This window comes from Coregonus clupeaformis, unplaced genomic scaffold, assembly GCF_020615455.1.
Source record: "Coregonus clupeaformis isolate EN_2021a unplaced genomic scaffold, ASM2061545v1 scaf0182, whole genome shotgun sequence".
NCBI lineage: Eukaryota > Metazoa > Chordata > Actinopteri > Salmoniformes > Salmonidae > Coregonus > Coregonus clupeaformis.
Genome location: NW_025533637.1, coordinates 418021 through 438782, shown reverse-complemented (window position 1 = coordinate 438782; position 20762 = coordinate 418021). Strand labels below are relative to the sequence as shown.

The window sequence follows — 20762 nt, the reverse complement described above, 5'->3', positions numbered from 1 at the left end:
TACAGGCTGTCACTAATTAATTAATGAAACAGATAGGTGGGAGGGCGTACAGGCTGTCACTAATGTATTAATGAAACAGAGAGGTGGGAGGGCGTACAGGCTGTCACTAATTTGCCTAAATAGTCATGGAAACACTTCAATCACTTCAGTTTTATTCGACACGGAGGTTTTTGCAAAAACAAATGTTTTGTATGTGTGACTTCATTACATCCAGCAGTTTTTATCGACACCAGATAGTTCAATGGAAACTCACCATAGCAGGCAATTGTCGCATCTATTTTCTATGCAAACATTCTAAATAAAAAAAAAAGGGTTTGAAAACAAAGCTATTAAGGTGAAGTCTTACAGCTGAAATGGTACCACAGTCCACCGGGGGCGTAAAGTAACGGACTCTGTACCATGTTGGAATGAAGCCATATACTTTAACTTACAAAGTATTGCATCAAAAACGTGGGATTTCTCCTGAGACTAGCCATCTTCTATCACATGACATCAAACACAAGATTATCTTGATTGTCAACACAGAAAATGTGTTCACTAACTACTGCAATCGATATAAAATATGACCTGTTTGGAGATGGACAACACTGCACATTGTCCTAAACACTAATGCTTTAACCCTCTATAGAGCCTCTTCCACCTGTCTGGCAGGGGACATCAATAGACCGACTGGATCCAGGGGAGGGGATCAGTCTGGCAGGGGACATCAACAGACCGACTGGATCCAGGGGAGGGGATCAGTCTGGCAGGGGACATCAATAGACCGACTGGATCCAGGGGAGGGGATCAGTCTGGCAGGGGACATCAATAGACCGACTGGATCCAGGGGAGGGGATCAGTCTGGCAGGGGACATCAATAGACCGACTGGATCCAGGGGAGGGGATCAGTCTGGCAGGGGACATCAACAGACCGACTGGATCCAGGGGAGGGGATCAGTCTGGCAGGGGAGATCAATAGACCGACTGAATCCAGGGGAGGGGATCAGTCTGGCAGGGGACATCAACAGACCGACTGGATCCAGGGGAGGGGATCAGTCTGGCAGGGGACATCAATAGACCGACTGGATCCAGGGGAGGGGATCAGTCTGGCAGGGGAGATCAATAGACCGACTGGATCCAGGGGAGGGGATCAGTCTGGCAGGGGACATCAATAGACCGACTGGATCCAGGGGAGGGGATCAGTCTGGCAGGGGAGATCAATAGACCGACTGGATCCAGGGGAGGGATCAGTCTGGCAGGGGACATCAATAGACCGACTGGATCCAGGGGAGGGGATCAGTCTGGCAGGGGACATCAACAGACCGACTGGATCCAGGGGAGGGGATCAGTCTGGCAGGGGACATCAACAGACCGACTGGATCCAGGGGAGGGGATCAGTCTGGCAGGGGACATCAATAGACCGACTGAATCCAGGGGAGGGGATCACAGCACAGACTAACTGACGGGAAGGAATGGTCAACGTTGTAACAATCAATAAACTCTTAACTTAAACTTCATATATTCTTAAGGAAATATAATGCAAATACTGTGAAATAAAATGTAATATATTTATATTGTATACAAGCAGACTCTAACATGTATACTCCACATCTTAAATAGCATTTACATATATGATTCATTTGCAATTATTAACTTTGACAAAAATTATAATAATCAGAATTATATAGGTAATATTACAAATTCTATCAAATATGGAAGCTTTAAAAAGGAAAAAATGAAGACATTTATAGGCTCATCCTTTCGGCCGACTGGTCTGGGCAGCAGAGGGAGGTCAGGGGTCAGGGTATAGCAGCTCTCTCTCTACAGAGCAGTCTCTTTCAAGTCATTGAGATTTGGAATGCGTGAGCGTGAGGGCCGTCCGAACCCGTGTCCATTCTGGCCCCCCTTGCCTTCCTTCCCTCCATGTTGCTCGGGGTAAGGGTTTCCCTCAGCTCTGCCCAGGGCCGAGGTGTGCCAGCTGGACTCCATCTGACTAGGGAGGGGGTAGGCGGCCTGCCTGCTCTTCAGCTGAGGGGTGCTAGAGCCTGCGTGGCTCCGACCGGGACCCTCGCTGAACCCTGCTTTAGCTGAGGTGGGGTTGGGCAGGGGCTGGAAGCGCATATCAGATGGAGCCGTTTGATTGGAGGAGGAGGAGAGGTGAAGGAGCTTGCGTAGAGACTTGAGAGGCTGGCTCTGAGGGGTAAGAATACGCAATAAAACAAACATATCTGTCCAATATATGATACAGTGTTATGGAGTTATTTGTCTGTCATATTTTAGTAGCAGATGCTACCTCAGTAGAGTTGTGAAACAACAGTGGAATGCTAGAGTTAGCTGGAGCTCTGGAAATAACTGATCTGTCTAAATAGACAGCTGTTGCCAGAAACACCCACCTACACACCTAACCCTAACCAGAAAACCAACACCCACCTACACACCTAACCAGAAAACCAACACCCACCTACACACCTAACCCTAACCAGAAAACCAACACCCACCCACACACCTAACCCTAACCAGAAAACCAACACCCACCTACACACCTAACCAGAAAACCAACACCCACCTACACACCTAACCCTAACCAGAAAACCAACACCCACCCACACACCTAACCAGAAAACCAACACCCACCCACACACCTAACCAGAAAACCAACACCCACCCACCCACCTAACCAGAAACCAACACACCTAACCAGAAAACCAACACCCACCTACACACCTAACCCTAACCAGAAAACCAACACCCACCTACACACCTAACCAGAAAACCAACACCCACCTACACACCTAACCCTAACCAGAAAACCAACACCCACCTACACACCTAACCAGAAAACCAACACCCACCTACACACCTAACCCTAACCAGAAAACCAACACCCACCCACACACCTAACCCTAACCAGAAAACCAACACCCACCCACACACCTAACCAGAAAACCAACACCCACCCACACACCTAACCAGAAAACCAACACCCACCCACACACCTAACCAGAAAACCAACACCCACCTACACACCTAACCAGAAAACCAACACCCACCTACACACCTAACCCTAACCAGAAAACCAACACCCACCTACACACCTAACCAGAAAACCAACACCCACCTACACACCTAACCCTAACCAGAAAACCAACACCCACCCACACACCTAACCCTAACCAGAAAACCAACACCCACCTACACACTAACCCTAACCAGAAAACCAACACCCACCCACACACCTAACCCTAACAGAAAACCAACACCCACCTACACCCTAGCCCTAACCAGAAAACCAACACCCACCCACACACCTAACCCTAACCAGAAAACCAACACCCACCTACACACCTAACCAGAAAACCAACACCCACCTACACCCCTAACCCTAACCAGAAAACCAACACCCACCTACACACCTAACCAGAAAACCAACACCCACCTACACACCTAACCCTAACCAGAAAACCAACACCCACCTACACACCTAACCCTAACCAGAAAACCAACACCCACCTACACACCTAACCCTAACCAGAAAACCAACACCCACCTACACACCTAACCCTAACCAGAAAACCAACACCCACCTACACACCTAACCAGAAAACCAACACCCACCTACACACCTAACCCCAAGAAAACCAACACCCACCCACACACCTAGCCCTAACCAGAAAACCAACACCCACCTACACACCTAACCCTAACCAGAAAACCAACACCCACCCACACCCCTAACCCTAACCAGAAAACCAACACCCACCTACACACCTAACCAGAAAACCAACACCCACCTACACACCTAACCAGAAAACCAACACCCACCTACACACTCAACCCTAACCAGAAAACCAACACCCACCTACACACCTAACCCTAACCAGAAAACCAACACCCACCTACACACCTAACCCTAACCAGAAAACCAACACCCACCCACACACCTAACCCTAACCAGAAAACCAACACCCACCTACACACCTAACCCTAACCAGAAAACCAACACCCACCCACACACCTAACCCTAACCAGAAAACCAACACCCACCTACACACCTAACCAGAAAACCAACACCCACCTACACACCTAACCCTAACCAGAAAACCAACACCCACCTACACACCTAACCAGAAAACCAACACCCACCTACACACCTAACCCTAACCAGAAAACCAACACCCACCCACACACCTAACCCTAACCAGAAAACCAACACCCACCTACACACCTAACCCACCCACTGCCCTGTAAGGCTGTAAATCCTCCAGTATTCTCCATGCCAGACTCATAGCATTCAGACTTCATTTCAACATGAACTATCTAGAAAAAGATCCATGAGGCAGTTGACATTGCTCAGGATATGGGTTAGGGCGGGGTGCGGGTTTAGGGGTCAGGGTTTACCACAGACGGAAGAGGAAGTGAGACATCCCACTCGCTGTTTGTTTCTGGTTCATATACAGTCAATACAGTATAAAAAAATAAAAATAAAATGCACTCACTAACTGTAAGTCGCTCTGGATAAGAGCATCTGCTAAATGACTAAAATGTAAAAAAATTATAAAATTTAAAAATTTAATGAACTAAGCAGACCAGACCCAGCTGCTATCGCATTGGTGTCTATGAGAGCCACGCCGCTAAGTAGACCGAAACTGACGGCTTGAGTGAACTATCTTCATTTATCCACCATCTTTGGCTTTACCTGACAGTGTGCATCAGATATTTTTTCTGATGGCCAGTTTCTCTCCCGTGATTGGTCTCTGTCTCTCTCCCGTGATTGGTCCCGCTCCTGGTTCCGGTGGTGGCTGCTCTGATGACCCGATGACCGGGCGGACTTCTGGACGACCATGTGATCCGCCCCATCACCTGGGACCTATTACCACACAGAGGTCAGAGGTTAAATGTCACCACTCAGCCCAGAACCCCAGAACCTTCCCCTGGAACCCCAGAACATCCCCCCTGCAACCCCAGAACATCCCCCCTGCAACCCCAGAACATCCCCCCTGCAACCCCAGAACATCCCCCCTGCAACCCCAGAACATCCCCCCTGCAACCCCAGAACAGAGGAGCCTCTGTCTGTCTGTCTGTGTGTTTGTCTGGCTCCTACTGGTCATCCATCTCATATTGTCAAGAAAACATAGCGAGGAGGGATCTAGTGGGTATTCTAGTATCAGAGGAGCATTGTCACCTTTTACTGATACGATCTGATGAGTTTGACATATTCATCATATCTATTGTATCATGCAGACCATATTCAACCTTCCACAGCTACCTGGGCTCTGTCTGCAGGAATAGACCTCTGTCTTCCCTTCCTGTGTATGTCTGTGTCTCCTGTGATAATGGGATGGGATCCATTGTGTCTGCTCCTGGTGATTCATTTTAAAGAGTTACCATTATGCTACAAGGTGTGGGTTGGACTGCAATAGTCCCTAAAGACCGTGGCTAACCTCTGTTCTCTCTGTCTGTAGAACTGGAGGATATTCTGGCGTACAGCAGGGAAGATAATCTGGGGTAGAGCAGGGGGGATAATCTGGAGTAGAGCAGGGGGAATATTCTGGCGTATAGCAGGGAGGATAATCTGGGGTAGAGCAGGGAGGATAATCTGGGGTAGAGCAGGGAAGATAATCTGGGGTAGAGCAGGGAGGATAATCTGGAGTAGAGCGGGGAGGATATTCTGGGGTACAGCAGGGAAGATAATCTGGGGTAAAGCAGGGAGGATAATCTGGGGTAGAGCAGGGGGGATAATCTGGAGTAGAGCAGGGGGGATATTCTGGGGTACAGCAGGGAAGATAATCTGGGGTAGAGCAGGGAGGATAATCTGGAGTAGAGCAGGGGGTATAATCTGGAGTAGAGCAGGGGGGATATTCTGGGGTACAGCAGGGAAGATAATCTGGGGTAGAGCAGGGAGAATAATCTGGAGTAGAGCAGGGAGGATATTCTGGGGTACAGCAGGGAAGATAATCTGGGGTAGAGCAGGGAGGATAATCTGGGGTAGAGCAGGGGGGATAATCTGGAGTAGAGCAGGGGGGATATTCTGGGGTACAGCAGGGAAGATGATCTGGGGTAGAGCAGGGAGGATAATCTGGAGTAGAGCAGGGAGGATATTCTGGGGTACAGCGGGGAGGATATTCTGGGGTAGAGCAGGGAGGATAATCTGGGGTAGAGCAGGGGGGATAATCTGGAGTAGAGCAGGGGGGATATTCTGGGGTAGAGCAGGGAGGATATTCTGGGGGTAGAGCAGGGGGATAATCTGGGGGTAGAGCAGGGGGATATTCTGGGGTAGAGCAGGACGGATATTCTGGGGTAGAGCAAGGGGGATATTCTGGGGTAGAGCAGGGGGGATATTCTGGGGTAGAGCAGGACGGATATTCTGGGGTAGAGCAAGGGGGATATTCTGGGGTAGAGCAGGGAGGATATTCTGGGGTACAGCAGGGAGGATATTCTGGGATACAGCGGGGAGGATATTCTGGGGTAGAGCTGGGAGGATATTCTGGGGTAGAGCAGGGAGGATATTCTGGGGTACAGCAGGGGGGATATTCTGGGATACAGCAGGGGGGATATTCTGGGGTAGAGCGGGGAGGATATTCTGGGGTACAGCAGGGAGGATATTCTGGGGTAGAGCAGGGGGAATATTCTGGGGTAGAGCAGGGAGGATATTCTGGGGTACAGCAGGGGGGAAATTCTGGGGTAGAGCAGGGAGGATATTCTGGGGTACAGCAGGGAGGATATTCTGGGATACAGCAGGGAGGATATTCTGGGATACAGCAGGGAGGATATTCTGGGGTACAGCAGGGAGGATATTCTGGGATACAGCGGGGAGGATATTCTGGGGTAGAGCTGGGAGGATATTCTGGGGTAGAGCAGGGAGGATATTCTGGGGTACAGCAGGGGGGATATTCTGGGATACAGCAGGGGGGATATTCTGGGGTAGAGCGGGGAGGATATTCTGGGGTACAGCAGGGAGGATATTCTGGGATACAGCAGGGGGGATCTTCTGGGGTACAGCAGGGGGGATATTCTGGGGTAGAGCGGGGAGGATATTCTGGGATACAGCGGGGAGGATATTCTGGGGTACAGCAGGGAGGATATTCTGGGGTAGAGCAGGGAGGATATTCTGGGGTAGAGCAGGGAGGATATTCTGGGGTACAGCAGGGGGGATATTCTGGGGTACAGCAGGGAGGATATTCTGGGGTAGAGCAGGGGGGATATTCTGGGGTAGAGCAGGGAGGATATTCTGGGGTAGAGCAGGGAGGATATTCTGGGGTACAGCAGGGAGGATATTCTGGGGTACAGCAGGGGGGATATTCTGGGGTAGAGCAGGGAGGATATTCTGGGGTAGAGCAGGGAGGATATTCTGGGGTAGAGCAGGGGGGATAATCTGGGATAGAGCAGGGGGGATATTCTGGGGTACAGCAGGGAGGATATTCTGGGGTAGAGCAGGGGGGATAATCTGGGATAGAGCAGGGGGGATATTCTGGGGTACAGCAGGGGGGATATTCTGGGGTACAGCAGGGAGGATATTCTGGGGTAGAGCAGGGAGGATATTCTGGGGTAGAGCAGGGAGGATATTCTGGGGTAGAGCAGGGGGGATATTCTGTGATACAGCTGGGAGGATATTCTGGGGTACAGCAGGGGGGATATTCTGGGGTAGAGCAGGGAGGATATTCTGGGGTAGAGCAGGGAGGATATTCTGGGGTAGAGCAGGGAGGATATTCTGGGGTACAGCAGGGAGGATATTCTGGGGTACAGCAGGGGGGATATTCTGGGGTAGAGCGGGGAGGATATTCTGAGATACAGCAGGGGGGATATTCTGGGATACAGCAGGGAGGATATTCTGGGATACAGCAGGGGGGATATTATGGGATACAGCAGGGAGGATATTCTGGGGTAGAGCAGGGAGGATATTCTGGGGTAGAGCAGGGAGGATATTCTGGGGTACAGCAGGGGGGATAATCTGGGGTAGAGCAGGGGGGATACTTTGGATACAGCAGGGGGGATATTCTGGGGTAGAGCGGGGAGGATATTCTGGGATACAGCGGGAAGGATATTCTGGGGTAGAGCAGGGAGGATATTCTTGGGTAGAGCAAGGGGGATATTCTGGGGTAGAGCAGGGTGGATATTCTGGGGTACAGCAGGGAGGATATTCTGGGATACAGCGGGGAGGATATTCTGGGGTACAGCGGGGAGGATATTCTGGGGTAGAGCAGGGAGGATATTCTGGGGTAGAGCAGGGAAGATATTCTGGGATACAGCAGGGAGGATATTCTGGGGTACAGCAGGGAGGATAGTCTGGGATACAGCAGGGAGGATATTCTGGGGTAGAGCGGGGAGGATATTCTGGGGTACAGCAGGGGGGATATTCTGGGGTACAGCAGGGAGGATATTCTGGGATACAGCAGGGAGGATATTCTGGGGTAGAGCAGGGGGGATATTCTGGGGTACAGCGGGGAGGATATTCTGGGGTAGAGCAGGGAGGATATTCTGGGGTACAACATGGGGATATTCTGGGGTACAGCAGGGGGATATTCTGGGGTACAGCAGGGAGGATATTCTGGGATACAGCGGGGAGGATATTCTGGGATACAGCAGGGAGGATATTCTGGGGTAGAGCAGGGAGGATATTCTGGGGTACAACATGGGGATATTCTGGGGTACAGCAGGGGGGATTTTCTGGGGTAGAGCGGGGAGGATATTCTGGGGTAGAGCAGGGAGGATATTCTGGGATACAGCAGGGGGATATTCTGGGGTAGAGCAGGGGGATATTCTGGGGTAGAGCAGGGGATATTCTGGGGTACAGCAGGGGGATGTTCTGGGGTACAGCAGGGGGGATATTCTGGAATACAGCAGGGAGGATATTCTGGGGTAGAGCAGGGAGGATATTCTGGGGTACAGCAGGGAGGATATTCTGGGGTACAGCAGGGGGGATAATCTGGGATAGAGCAGGGGGGATATTCTGGGGTACAGCAGGGGGATATTCTGGGGTACAGCAGGGAGGATATTCTGGGGTAGAGCAGGGAGGATATTCTGGGGGTAGAGCGGGAGGATATTCTGGGGTAGAGCAGGGAGGATATTCTGGGGTACAGCTGGGAGGATATTCTGGGGTACAGCAGGGGGATATTCTGGGATACAGCAGGGAGGATATTCTGGGGTAGAGCAGGGAGGATATTCTGGGGTAGAGCAGGAGGATATTCTGGGGTACAGCAGGGGATATTCTGGGGTACAGCAGGGAGGATATTCTGGGATACAGCAGGGAGGATATTCTGGGGTAGAGCAGGGGGGATATTCTGGGGTACAGCGGGGAGGATATTCTGGGGTAGAGCAGGGAGGATATTCTGGGGTACAACATGGGGATATTCTGGGGTACAGCAGGGGGGATATTCTGGGGTACAGCAGGGAGGATATTCTGGGATACAGCGGGGAGGATATTCTGGGATACAGCAGGGAGGATATTCTGGGGTAGAGCAGGGAGGATATTCTGGGGTACAACATGGGGATATTCTGGGGTACAGCAGGGGGGATTTTCTGGGGTAGAGCGGGGAGGATATTCTGGGGTAGAGCAGGGAGGATATTCTGGGATACAGCAGGGGGGATATTCTGGGGTAGAGCAGGGGGGATATTCTGGGGTAGAGCAGGGGGGATATTCTGGGGTACAGCAGGGGGGATGTTCTGGGGTACAGCAGGGGGGATATTCTGGAATACAGCAGGGAGGATATTCTGGGGTAGAGCAGGGAGGATATTCTGGGGTACAGCAGGGAGGATATTCTGGGGTACAGCAGGGGGGATAATCTGGGATAGAGCAGGGGGGATATTCTGGGGTACAGCAGGGGGGATATTCTGGGGTACAGCAGGGAGGATATTCTGGGGTAGAGCAGGGAGGATATTCTGGGGTAGAGCAGGGAGGATATTCTGGGGTAGAGCAGGGAGGATATTCTGGGGTACAGCTGGGAGGATATTCTGGGGTACAGCAGGGGGGATATTCTGGGATACAGCAGGGAGGATATTCTGGGGTAGAGCAGGGAGGATATTCTGGGGTAGAGCAGGGAGGATATTCTGGGGTACAGCAGGGAGGATATTCTGGGGTACAGCGGGGAGGATATTCTGGGATACAGCAGGGAGGATATTCTGGGGTAGAGCAGGGAGGATATTCTGGGGTACAGCAGGGGGGATATTCTGGGGTAGAGCAGGGAGGATAATCTGGGGTACAGCAGGGGGGATATTCTGGGGTAGAGCAGGGAGGATATTCTGGGGTAGAGCAGGGGGGATATTCTGGGGTAGAGCAGGGAGGATATTCTGGGGTACAGCAGGGGGGATATTCTGGGGTAGAGCAGGGAGGATAATCTGGGGTAGAGCAGGGGGGATATTCTGGGGTACAGCTGGGGGGATATTCTGGGGTAGAGCGGGGAGGATATTCTGGGGTACAGCAGGGAGGATAATCTGGGGTAGAGCAGGGGGGATAATCTGGGATACAGCAGGGGGGATATTCTGGGGTAGAGCGGGGAAGATATTCTGGGGTAGAGCGGGGAGGATATTCTGGGATACAGCACGGAGGATATTCTGGGGTAGAGCAGGGAGGATATTCTGGGGTACAGCAGGGGGGATATTCTGGGGGGGGCAACGCAAATAGTCCGGGTAGCCATGATTATGTTCAGGAGTCTTATGGCTTGGGGGTATAAGCTGTTGAGAAGCCTTTTGGACCTAGACTTGGTGCTCCGGTACCGCTTGCCGTGCGGTAGCAGAGAGAACAGTCTATGACTAGGGTGGCTGGAGTCTTTGACAATTTTGAGGGCCTTCCTCTGACACCGCCTGGTATAGAGGTCCTGGATGGCAGGAAGCTTGGCCCCAGTGATGTACTGGGCCGTACGCACTACCCTCTGTAGTGCCTTGCGGTTGGAGGCCGTGCAGTTGCCATACCAGGCGGTGATGCAACCAGTCAGGATGCTCTCGATGGTGCAGCTGTAGAACATTTTGAGGATCTGAGGACCCATGCCAAATCTTTTCAGTCTCCTGAGGGGGAATAGGCTTTGTCGTGCCTTCTTCATGACTTTCTTGGTGTGTTTGGACCATGATAGTTCGTTGGTGATGTGGACAAGAAGGAACTTGAAGCTCTCAACCTGTTTCACTACAGCCCCGTCGATGAGAATGGGGGCGTGCTCAGTCCTCTTTTTTTTCCTGTAGTCCACAATCATCTCCTTTGTCTTGGTCACGTTGAGGGAGAGGTTGTTATGCTGGCACCACACGGCCAGGTCTCTGACCTCCTCCCTATAGGCTGTCTCATCATTGTCGGTGATCAGGCCTACCACTGTTGTGTCGTCTGCAAACTTAATGATGGTGTTGGAGTCGTGCCTGGCCATGCAGTCATGGGTGAACAGGAAGTACAGGAGGAGACTGAGCACGCCCCCATGGTGAGGATCAGCGTGGCAGATGTGTTGTTACCTACCCTTACCACGTGGGGGCGGCCAGGATCCAGGATCCAGTTGCAGAGGGAGGTGTTTAGTCCCAGGATCCTTAGCTTAGTGATGAGCTTTGAGGGCACTATGGTGTTGAACGCTGAGCTTTAGTCAATGAATAGCATTCTCACGTAGGTGTTCCTCTTGTCCAGGTGGGAAAGGGCAGTGTGGAGTGCAATAGAGATTGCATCATCTGTGGATCTGTTGGGGCGGTATGCAAATTGGAGTGGGTCTAGAGTTTCTGAAATAATGGTGTTGATGTAACCATCCTTTCAAAGCACTTCATGGCTACAGACGTCAGTGCTACAGGTCGGTAGTCATTTAGGCAGGTTATCTTAGTGTCCTTGGGCACGGGGACTATGGTGGTCTACTTGAAACATGTTGGTATTACAGACTCAGTCAGGGACATGTTGAAAATGTCGGTGAAGACACTTGCCAGTTGGTCAGTACACGTCCTGGTAATCCGTCTGGCCCTGCGTCCTTGTGAATGTTGACCTGCTTAAAAGTCTTACTCACATCGGCTACGGAGAGCGTGATCACATAGTCATCCGGAACAGCTGGTGCGCTCATGCATGCTTCAGTGTTGCTTGCCTCAAAGCGAGCATAGAAGTGGTTTAGCTCGTCTGGTAGGCTCGTGTCACTGGGCAGCTCGCGGCTGTGCTTCCCTTTGTAGTCTGTAATAGTTTTCAAGCCCTGCCACATCCGACGAGCGTCAGAGCCGGTGTAGTACAATTCAATCTTAGTCCTGTATTGACTCTTTACCTGTTTGATTCCCGTAGACCCACAGAATGAGGACAGGTTCGTCGGAGGGCATAGCGGGATTTCTTATAAGTGTCCGGGTTAGAGTCCCACTCCTTGAAAGCGGCAGCGCTACCCTTTGGCTCAGTTTGGATGTTTCCTGTAATCCATGGCTTCTGGTTGGGGTATGTACGTACGGTCACTGTGGGGACGACATCATTGATGAAGCCAGTGACTGATGTGGTGGCTATCTGAAGAATCCCGGAACATGTTCCAGTCTGTGCTAGCACAACAGTCCTGTAGCTTAGCATCTGCGTCATCTGACCACTTTTTATTAACTGAGTCACTGGTGCTTCCTGCTTTAGTTTTTGCTGATAAGGTGGTCTAGAGTTAATTTTTTTAATGTTTACTTTATTTAAGTTTCCCTGCATTAAAGTCCCCGGCCACTAGGAGCGCTGCCTCTGGATGAGCATTCTGTTTAGTTTTTTTTTACATTTTAATCATTTAGCAGACGCTCTTATCCAGAGCAACTTACAGTTAGTGAGTGCATACATTATTTTATTTTTTTATACTGTCCCCCCGTGGGAATCGAACCCACAACCCTGGCATTGCAAACGCCATGCTCTACCAACTCTACCAACTGCCGGCCATTCCCTCCCCTACCCTGGACGACGCTGGGCCAATTGTGCGCCGCCCCATGGGTCTCCCGGTCACGGCCGGCTACGACAGAGCCTGGATTCGAACCAGGATCTCTAGTGGCACAGCTAGCACTGCAATGCAGTGCCTTAGACCACTGCGCCACTCGGGAGGCGCAATGGTTATGGCCTTAAATAGACAGCTATAAAAAATATAGATGAAAACTCTCTTGGTAGATAGTGTGGTCTACAGCTTATCATAAGATACTCTACCTCAGGCGAGCAAAACCTCGAGACTTCCTTGGTATTTGATTTTGTGCACCAGCTGTTGTTTACAAATATACACAGACCGCCACCCCTTGTCTTACCGGAGTCAGCCGTTCTATCCTGCCGATGTAGCGTATAGCCCGCTAGCTGTATGAAATCCATGTCGTCGTTCAGCCACGACTCGGTGAAACATAAGATATTACAGTTTTTAATGTCCCGTTGGTAGGATAACCGTAATCTTAGGTCATCTCATTTATTTTTCAAATGATTGAAAATTGGCTAATAGGATTGATGGAAGAGGCAGATTACTTGCTCACCGTCGGATCCTTACAAGGCACCCCGACCTACGTCCACGATATCTCTGTCTCTTTCTCATGCGAATGACGGGGATTTGGGCCTTGTCGGGTGTCTGTAGGATATCCTTTGCAGCCGCCTCGTTGAAGAAAAAATCTTCGTCCAATACGAGGTGAGTAATCGCTGTCCTGATATCCAGAAGCTCTTTTTGGTTATAAGAGACGATGGCAGAAGCATTATGTACAGAATAAATGACAAATAACGTGAAAAAACACACATCATTGGTTAGAGGGCTGTAAAACGGCAGCCATCTTCTCCGGCGCCATCTCTTCCAGTCACCTCATACAGACATTACTGTATGAGGTGACTTTGTCATGGTAACATACAAGATATGTAAGGAAGCAGAGGCCAAAGAAGGAAACACAGACTTAAGCATTATGTAGAGATACTGTATATACGTAAAGAAACATACATATGGATGACATATTAACTACTACATTGATAACACTATAGACTGTTAACTCCCGAGGGTATGGCAGAACAATACAGAAGCGAGCAGCACACACCGTTTGGGACTTCTTCTTCTTCTTCTTCTTCTTTATTGCTCTGAAAAAGCCCTGCTTCTCCTTTTCTTTGGTCGGCTCTGATTGGTTCATCACCACCATCTCTGGGCCCATCCTATTGGTGGAGAGAAAACAATACAGCTGGAAAAACAGAAGGACACTAATGAAGGAACAGTCCAAGCTGTACTGTACTGGGTGTATTGATAGTGGATAGTGGAATTCAAAGTGTAATTAATAACTTCACCATGCTCAAAGGGATATTCAATGTCTGCTTTTTTTTAATACCTATCTACCAATAGGTGCCCTTCTTTGTGAGGCGTTGGAAAACCTCCCTGGTCTTTGTGGGTGAATCTGTGTTTGAAATTCACTGCTCGACTGAGGGACCTTACAGATAATTGTATGTGTGCGGTACAGGGATGTGGTAATCATTAAAAAATGATGTTAAACACTATTATTGCACACAGAGTGAATCCATGCAACTTATTATGTGACTTGTTAAGCAAATGTTTACTCCTGAACTTATTTAGGCTTGCCAAAACAAAGGGGTTGAATACTTATTGACTCAAGACATTTCAGCTTTTCATTTTGAATTGATTTGTAAAAAATTCGAAATACACAATTCCACTTGGACATTATGGGTTATTCTGTGTAGGCCAGTGACAAAATATCTACATTTAATCTATTTTAAATTCAGGCTGTAACACATTTTTTTTTGTAAAAAGTCAAGGGGTGTGAATAATTTCTGAAGGCAGTGTATATGGGATAAGCTCCTACTGCATTACCCCCAATGGGGCGGAAAGAGATTTAGATTTTATAACACATTTAATGCAATTATTGTCATTTTGCCATGGGGCTCAGAGAAGATGTAGCAATATTATAACTTATTTCATGCAATACTACTCATTTTGCGATGGGGTGGAAATAACATTTAGCAATTTTATTAAATATTTGATGCAATTTTACTCATTTTGCGATGGGGCGGAAAGAACATTTAGCAAATGTATAACACATTTCATGCAATTCTACTAATTTTCCCTTGGGACAGAGAGAAGATGTAGGAATTTCATAACTAACTACATGAAATTCTACTCATTTTGCTATGGGGCAAAGAGAACATTGACCAATTTTATAACTAATTCCATGCAGATTTAGCCATTTTTTTAGTAATTACATGCAATTCCACTCATTTTGCCATGGGGTGGAGAGAAGATTTAGGAATTTCACAAGACATTTCATTCAATTTTACAAATTTTGCCATGAGGCTGAGAGAAGATTTCAAAGTGTTTTAACTCATTTAATCGCAATTTTACTCATTTTGCAATGGGGCGGGAGAGAAGATTTTAAAAATGTATAACACATTTTATTGCAATTCTACTAATTTTGCCATGGGGCAAAGAGAAGATGTAGCAATTTCATAACTAATAACATAACATTCTACTCATTTTGCCATGGGGCGGAGAGAAGATTACTAATTTTATAACACATTTCATTCAATTCTACTCATTTTGCCATGGGGCGGAGAGAACATTTAGGAATTGTGTAAACCATTTCATGCACTTCTAGTCATTTTGCCATGGGGCAGAGAGAACATTGACCAATTTTATAACAAATTCCATGCAATTGTATTCATTTTACACCGGGACAGTGAGAAGATTTAGCAATTTTTTTTAGTAATTTCATTCAATTTCACTCATTTTGCCATGGGGGAGGGAGAGAAGATTTAAAAAATGTATAACAAATTTTATCGCAATTCTACTAAATTTGCCATGGGGTAAAGAGAAGATGTAGCAATTTTATAACTAATTTCATGCAATTCTACTCATTTTGCCATGGGATTTGAGAGAAGACATACCAATTGTATAACACATTTCATGCTATTTTACTCAATTTGCCATGGGGTGGAGAGAACTTTAGGAATTTTACAACAAAATTCATGAAATTCTACTCATTTTGCCATGGGGCAGAGAGAAGATTTAGCAATTTTATAACTCATTCCATGCAGATTTAGCATTTTTTTTAGTAATTACATGCAATTCTACTCATTTTGCCATGGGGTGGAGAGAACATTTAGGAATTGTGTAAACCATTTCATGCACTTCTAGTCATTTTGCCATGGGGCAGAGAAAAAATTGACCAATTTTATAACTAATTCCATGCAATTCTATTCATTTTACACCGGGACAGTGAGAAGATTTAGCAATTTTTTTTAGTAATTTCATTCATTCAATTTTACCCATTTTGCCATGGGGGAGGGAGAGAAGATTAAAAAAATGTATGACACATTTTATCGCAATTCCACTCATTTTGCCATGGGGTGGAGAGAAGATTTAGCAATTTTATAACTCATTCCATGCAGATTTAGCATTTTTTTTAGTAATTACATGCAATTCCACTCATTTTGCCATGGGGTGGAGAGAAGATTTAGGAATTTCACAAGACATTTCATTCAATTTTACAAATTTTGCCATGAGGCTGAGAGAAGAGGTAGCAATTTTATAACTAATTTCATGCAATTTATTTATTTTGTGATGGGGCGGAGAGAAGATTTAGCAATTCTATAACTAATTTCAACCAATACTACTCATTTTGCCATGTGGTGGAGTGAACATTTAGCAAGTTAACTTTTTCATAACTAATAACATAACATTCTACTCATATTGCCATGGGATTTGAGAGAAGACATACCAATTGTATAACACATTTCATGCAATTTTACTCAATTTGCCATGGGGTGGAGAGAAGATGTAGCTATTTTTTGTAAAAACATTTCATGCAATTCTACTCATTTTGCCATGAGGCTGAGAGAAGATTTAGCAATTTTATAACTCATTCCATGCAATTTATTCATTTTGCGATGGGGCGGAGAGAAGATTTAGCAATTCTATAGATAATTTCATGCAATTCTACTCATTTTACAATGGGATGTAGAGAATATTTAGCAAATGTTTAACTAATTTCATGCAATTCTACCCATTTTGCCATGGGTGATTTAGCAATTTTATTACACATTTCATGCAATTCTACTCCTTTTGCCATGGGGTGGAGAGAAATGTTTGCAGTGTTTAATATGATATTTGACTGAGATTGACTAACAAAATCAATTGGGGCCCCCGGACAGTAATTTGACCATGATCACTAAGTTTAGATAGCTGACCGCTAGACTAACTTACCAATCTAGCTGACTTTCAGTTTAGTGACTTTCAGTGACTTACATAACAAGATAAAACTGCTGATGCACAACCAAATTTCGAAATTGCACCTTGTGTAATAACCTAACCCTAGCCCTAACCCTAACCCTAACCCTAACCCTTGTGTATTCTACTATTCTAACTCACAACAGTAAAATGAGTCCCCCCCCCCTCCAAAACAAGTCTGCTAGTTGCCCATCCCTGATATAGGGAATAGGGTGCCATTTGCAATGAAGCCTCCCAGTGCCTCACCAGGGGTCGAAGGCCGGCTGGCGTTTGGGATGGTTGGTCAAGGTGCTTCCATCCACTGCCACCCTACTGCCCTGACCTCCGTTATCTGGCCGCGGGGAAGGCACTGTGGAGCAACAAACACCACAACACATTAGAGACACATAAAGAAGAAAACACTACAGGTTATAGATACATAGTAGAGGTCTTCATGGGTCCAAAAAGTTGTTAAATACGTGTTAAAAATATAGAGACCCGTTCCAAATGGATCCGAGGATAACTAGAGCCGTTCCGTATAGACCTGGTTGGATCCAGACCCGATCCAAGTGAGGGAAGCAGCAGAAAATCAATTTTTAAAGCTACTTTATTAACCGGAGCTGATAAAAAGTGAGAGGAGGGAGAGAGAGAGAGGGAGAGTAGGGGAGAGTAGGAGGAGGGAGAGAGGAGGGAGAGTAGGGGAAGGGGGAGAGAGAGGGAGAGAGAGGGAGAGTAGGGGAGAGAGAGGGAGAGTAGGGGGAGGGGAGAGGAGGGAGAGAGAGTAGGAGGAGGGAGAGAGGAGGGAGAGGAGGGGGAGAGAGAGGGAGAGAGAGGGAGAGTAGGGGAGAGTAGGAGGAGGGAGAGAGAGGGAGAGTAGGGGAGAGAGAGGGAGAGTAGGGGAGAGAGAGGGAGAGTAGGGGAGAGAGAGGGGGAGTAGGGGAGAGTAAGAGGAGGGAGAGAGAGAGGGAGAGTAGGGGAGAGTAGGGGGGAGAGAGGGAGAGTAGGGGAGAGGGAGAGAGAGGGAGAGTAGGGGAGAGAGAGGGAGAGTAGGGGAGAGTAAGAGGACGGAGAGAGAGAGGGAGAGTAGGGGGGAGGGGGAAAGGAGGGAGAGTAGGGGAGAGAGAGGGAGAGTAGGGGAGAGTAAGAGGAGGGAGAGAGAGAGGGAGAGTAGGGGAGAGTAGGGGGGGAGAGAGAGGGAGAGTAGGGGAGAGGGAGAGAGAGGGAGAGTAGGGGAGAGAGAGGGAGAGTAGGGGAGAGTAAGAGGACGGAGAGAGAGAGGGAGAGTAGGGGGAGGGGGAAAGGAGGGAGAGAGAGAGGGAGAGTAGGGGGAGAGTAGGGGGAGGGAGAGAGAGAGGGAGAGTAGGGGAGAGTGGGGGGGAGAGAGAGAGGGAGAGTAGGGGAGAGGGAGAGAGAGGGAGAGAGAGGGGAGAGAGAGGGAGAGTAGGGGAGAGTAGGAGGACGGAGAGAGAGGGAGAGTAGGGGGAGGGGAAAGGAGGGAGAGAGAGAGGGAGAGTAGGGGAGAGTAGGGGAGGGAGAGAGAGAGGGAGAGTAGGGGAGAGTAGGGGGAGGAGAGAGGAGGGAGAGAGAGGGAGTAGGGGGGAGAGGAGGGAGTAGGGGAGAGTAGGGAGAGGAGGGAGAGTAGGGGGAGGGGGGAGGAGGGAGAGAGAGGGAGAGTAGGGGGAGGGGGGAGGAGGGAGAGAGAGAGGGAGAGAGAGGTGCCGCTCTAGCAGGCGGGGAGGGGCCGTACTGTGAGCGAGTGACACAGGGAGCAGGGAGGGAGAGACGGCAACCAACCAACAAGCCGACTCACACTACAGTAGACTAATAGCTGCCATAGCTAGGTGATTTATCGTCCAATATGATTAAATAGTACCTGTCTTGACTGCATCAAACTGGGAGAAGCTAGTTAAGTTAGCTAGTTAGGCTAACTGAGGCTGCATGCGCTTTCTCATCCTACATTACAAACAACAACAACTCCATCCAGAATATCAAGTAGCAGCCTACCTGTTGGCTCTTGGTCAGTGATTAGATATCTCCCTACATTTTGCCACACGGATGTTCTATGACTGTAGCCTGTTGCCGCTTGATTGGCCAACAACAACAACAACAAGCTAACGCGCCACGCTCCACTCTGGTGAAAAGCAAGAGAAGCAACATAAATGCTAACATTTCTCTGTTAGGATCTGTAACATTTCTCTCTCTACTGCAGCAGTCTGTTAGGATCTGTAACATTTCTCTCTCTCTCTACTGCAGCAGTCTGTTAGGATCTGTACAGGCCCTTCCGGACAAGTCAGTTAAAATTACACATACCCGAGACCCGTGACAATCACATCATATCAGATCCGACCCAGACCCGTAACATTATTTAGAATTCTGGGTCCCGGATCGGGTCTAGAGTATTCGGGTCCAGGTGGATCTGTGAAGACGTCTAATACATAGTAACGTAGCCCTGCATGTGCCCTAACCCTAACCCTAACCCTAACCCTAACCCTAACCCTAACCCTAACCCACTGTCAGAATAGAGATACACTATCATACTGTGTTCTGTTCACTAACCCTAACCCTAACCCTAACCCTAACCCTAACCCACTGTCAGAATAGAGATACACTATCATACTGTGTTCTGTTCACTAACCCTAACCCTAACCCTAACCCTAACCCTAACCCTAACCCTAACCCACTGTCAGAATAGAGATACACTATCATACTGTGTTCTGTTCACTAACCCTAACCCTAACCCTAACCCTAACCCTAACCCACTGTCAGAATAGAGATACACTATCATACTGTGTTCTGTTCACTAACCCTAACCCTAACCCTAACCCTAACCCTAACCCTAACCCACTGTCAGAATAGAGATACACTATCATACTGTGTTCTGTTTAGGGTTAGGGTTAGTTAGTGTTCTGTTTAATCCAGTGAGTCATACTAGACTAACGTACCTCTATAGAAGCTGTAGCCCTGTACTGATAGAGTACTGTATATCACACGTACCTCTATAGAAGCTGTGTCCTGTACTGATAGAGTACTGTATATCACACGTACCTCTATAGAAGCTGTAGCCCTGTACTGATAGAGTACTGTATATCACACGTACCTCTATAGAAGCTGTAGCCCTGTACTGATAGAGTACTGTATATCACACGTACCTCTATAGAAGCTGTAGCCCTGTACTGATAGAGTACTGTATATCACACGTACCTCTATAGAAGCTGTAGCCCTGTACTGATAGAGTACTGTATATCACACGTACCTCTATAGAAGCTGTAGCCCTGTACTGATAGAGTACTGTATATCACACATACCTCTATAGAAGCTGTAGCCCTGTACTGATAGAGTACTGTATATCACACGTACCTCTATAGAAGCTGTAGCCCTGTACTGATAGAGTACTGTATATCACACGTACCTCTATAGAAGCTGTAGCCCTGTACTGATAGAGTACTGTATATCACACGTACCTCTATAGAAGCTGTAGCCCTGTACTGATAGAGTACTGTATATCACACGTACCTCTATAGAAGCTGTAGCCCTGTACTGATAGAGTACTGTATATCACACGTACCTCTATAGAAGCTGCCGACCCTCCTGGGCATGGACTCACTGTAGATGATGCGGTTTTCTTTAGACGAGACTCCGTCCTCTGGGTGCTGGTCATGGAACATCCCCACC

The 20762-nt window shown here is 48.1% G+C and overlaps 1 protein-coding gene across 5 annotated transcripts in view; it reads right to left on the bottom strand.

The window, feature by feature from the left end:
* Positions 1–1228: 1228 nt before the first annotated feature.
* The window catches only part of LOC121556042 (cyclin-dependent kinase-like 5), a 246334-nt gene continuing 226800 nt past the window's right edge, over positions 1229–20762 (bottom strand). For 4 of the 5 annotated variants that reach the window (XM_041869895.2, XM_041869896.2, XM_041869897.2 and 1 more), the window contains 5 exons: positions 20656–20761; positions 17358–17460; positions 13921–14032; positions 4676–4846; positions 1229–2172 (listed from right to left, as the gene is read on the bottom strand). In XM_041869895.2, coding sequence (XP_041725829.2) covers positions 1801–2172; positions 4676–4846; positions 13921–14032; positions 17358–17460; positions 20656–20761 — 864 coding nt within the window. In that variant the 3' untranslated portion in view covers positions 1229–1800. Of the gene's footprint in view, positions 2173–4675; positions 4847–13920; positions 14059–17357; positions 17461–20655; position 20762 lie in introns of those variants that run through there. The other variant, XM_041869899.2, reaches the window with a different exon arrangement.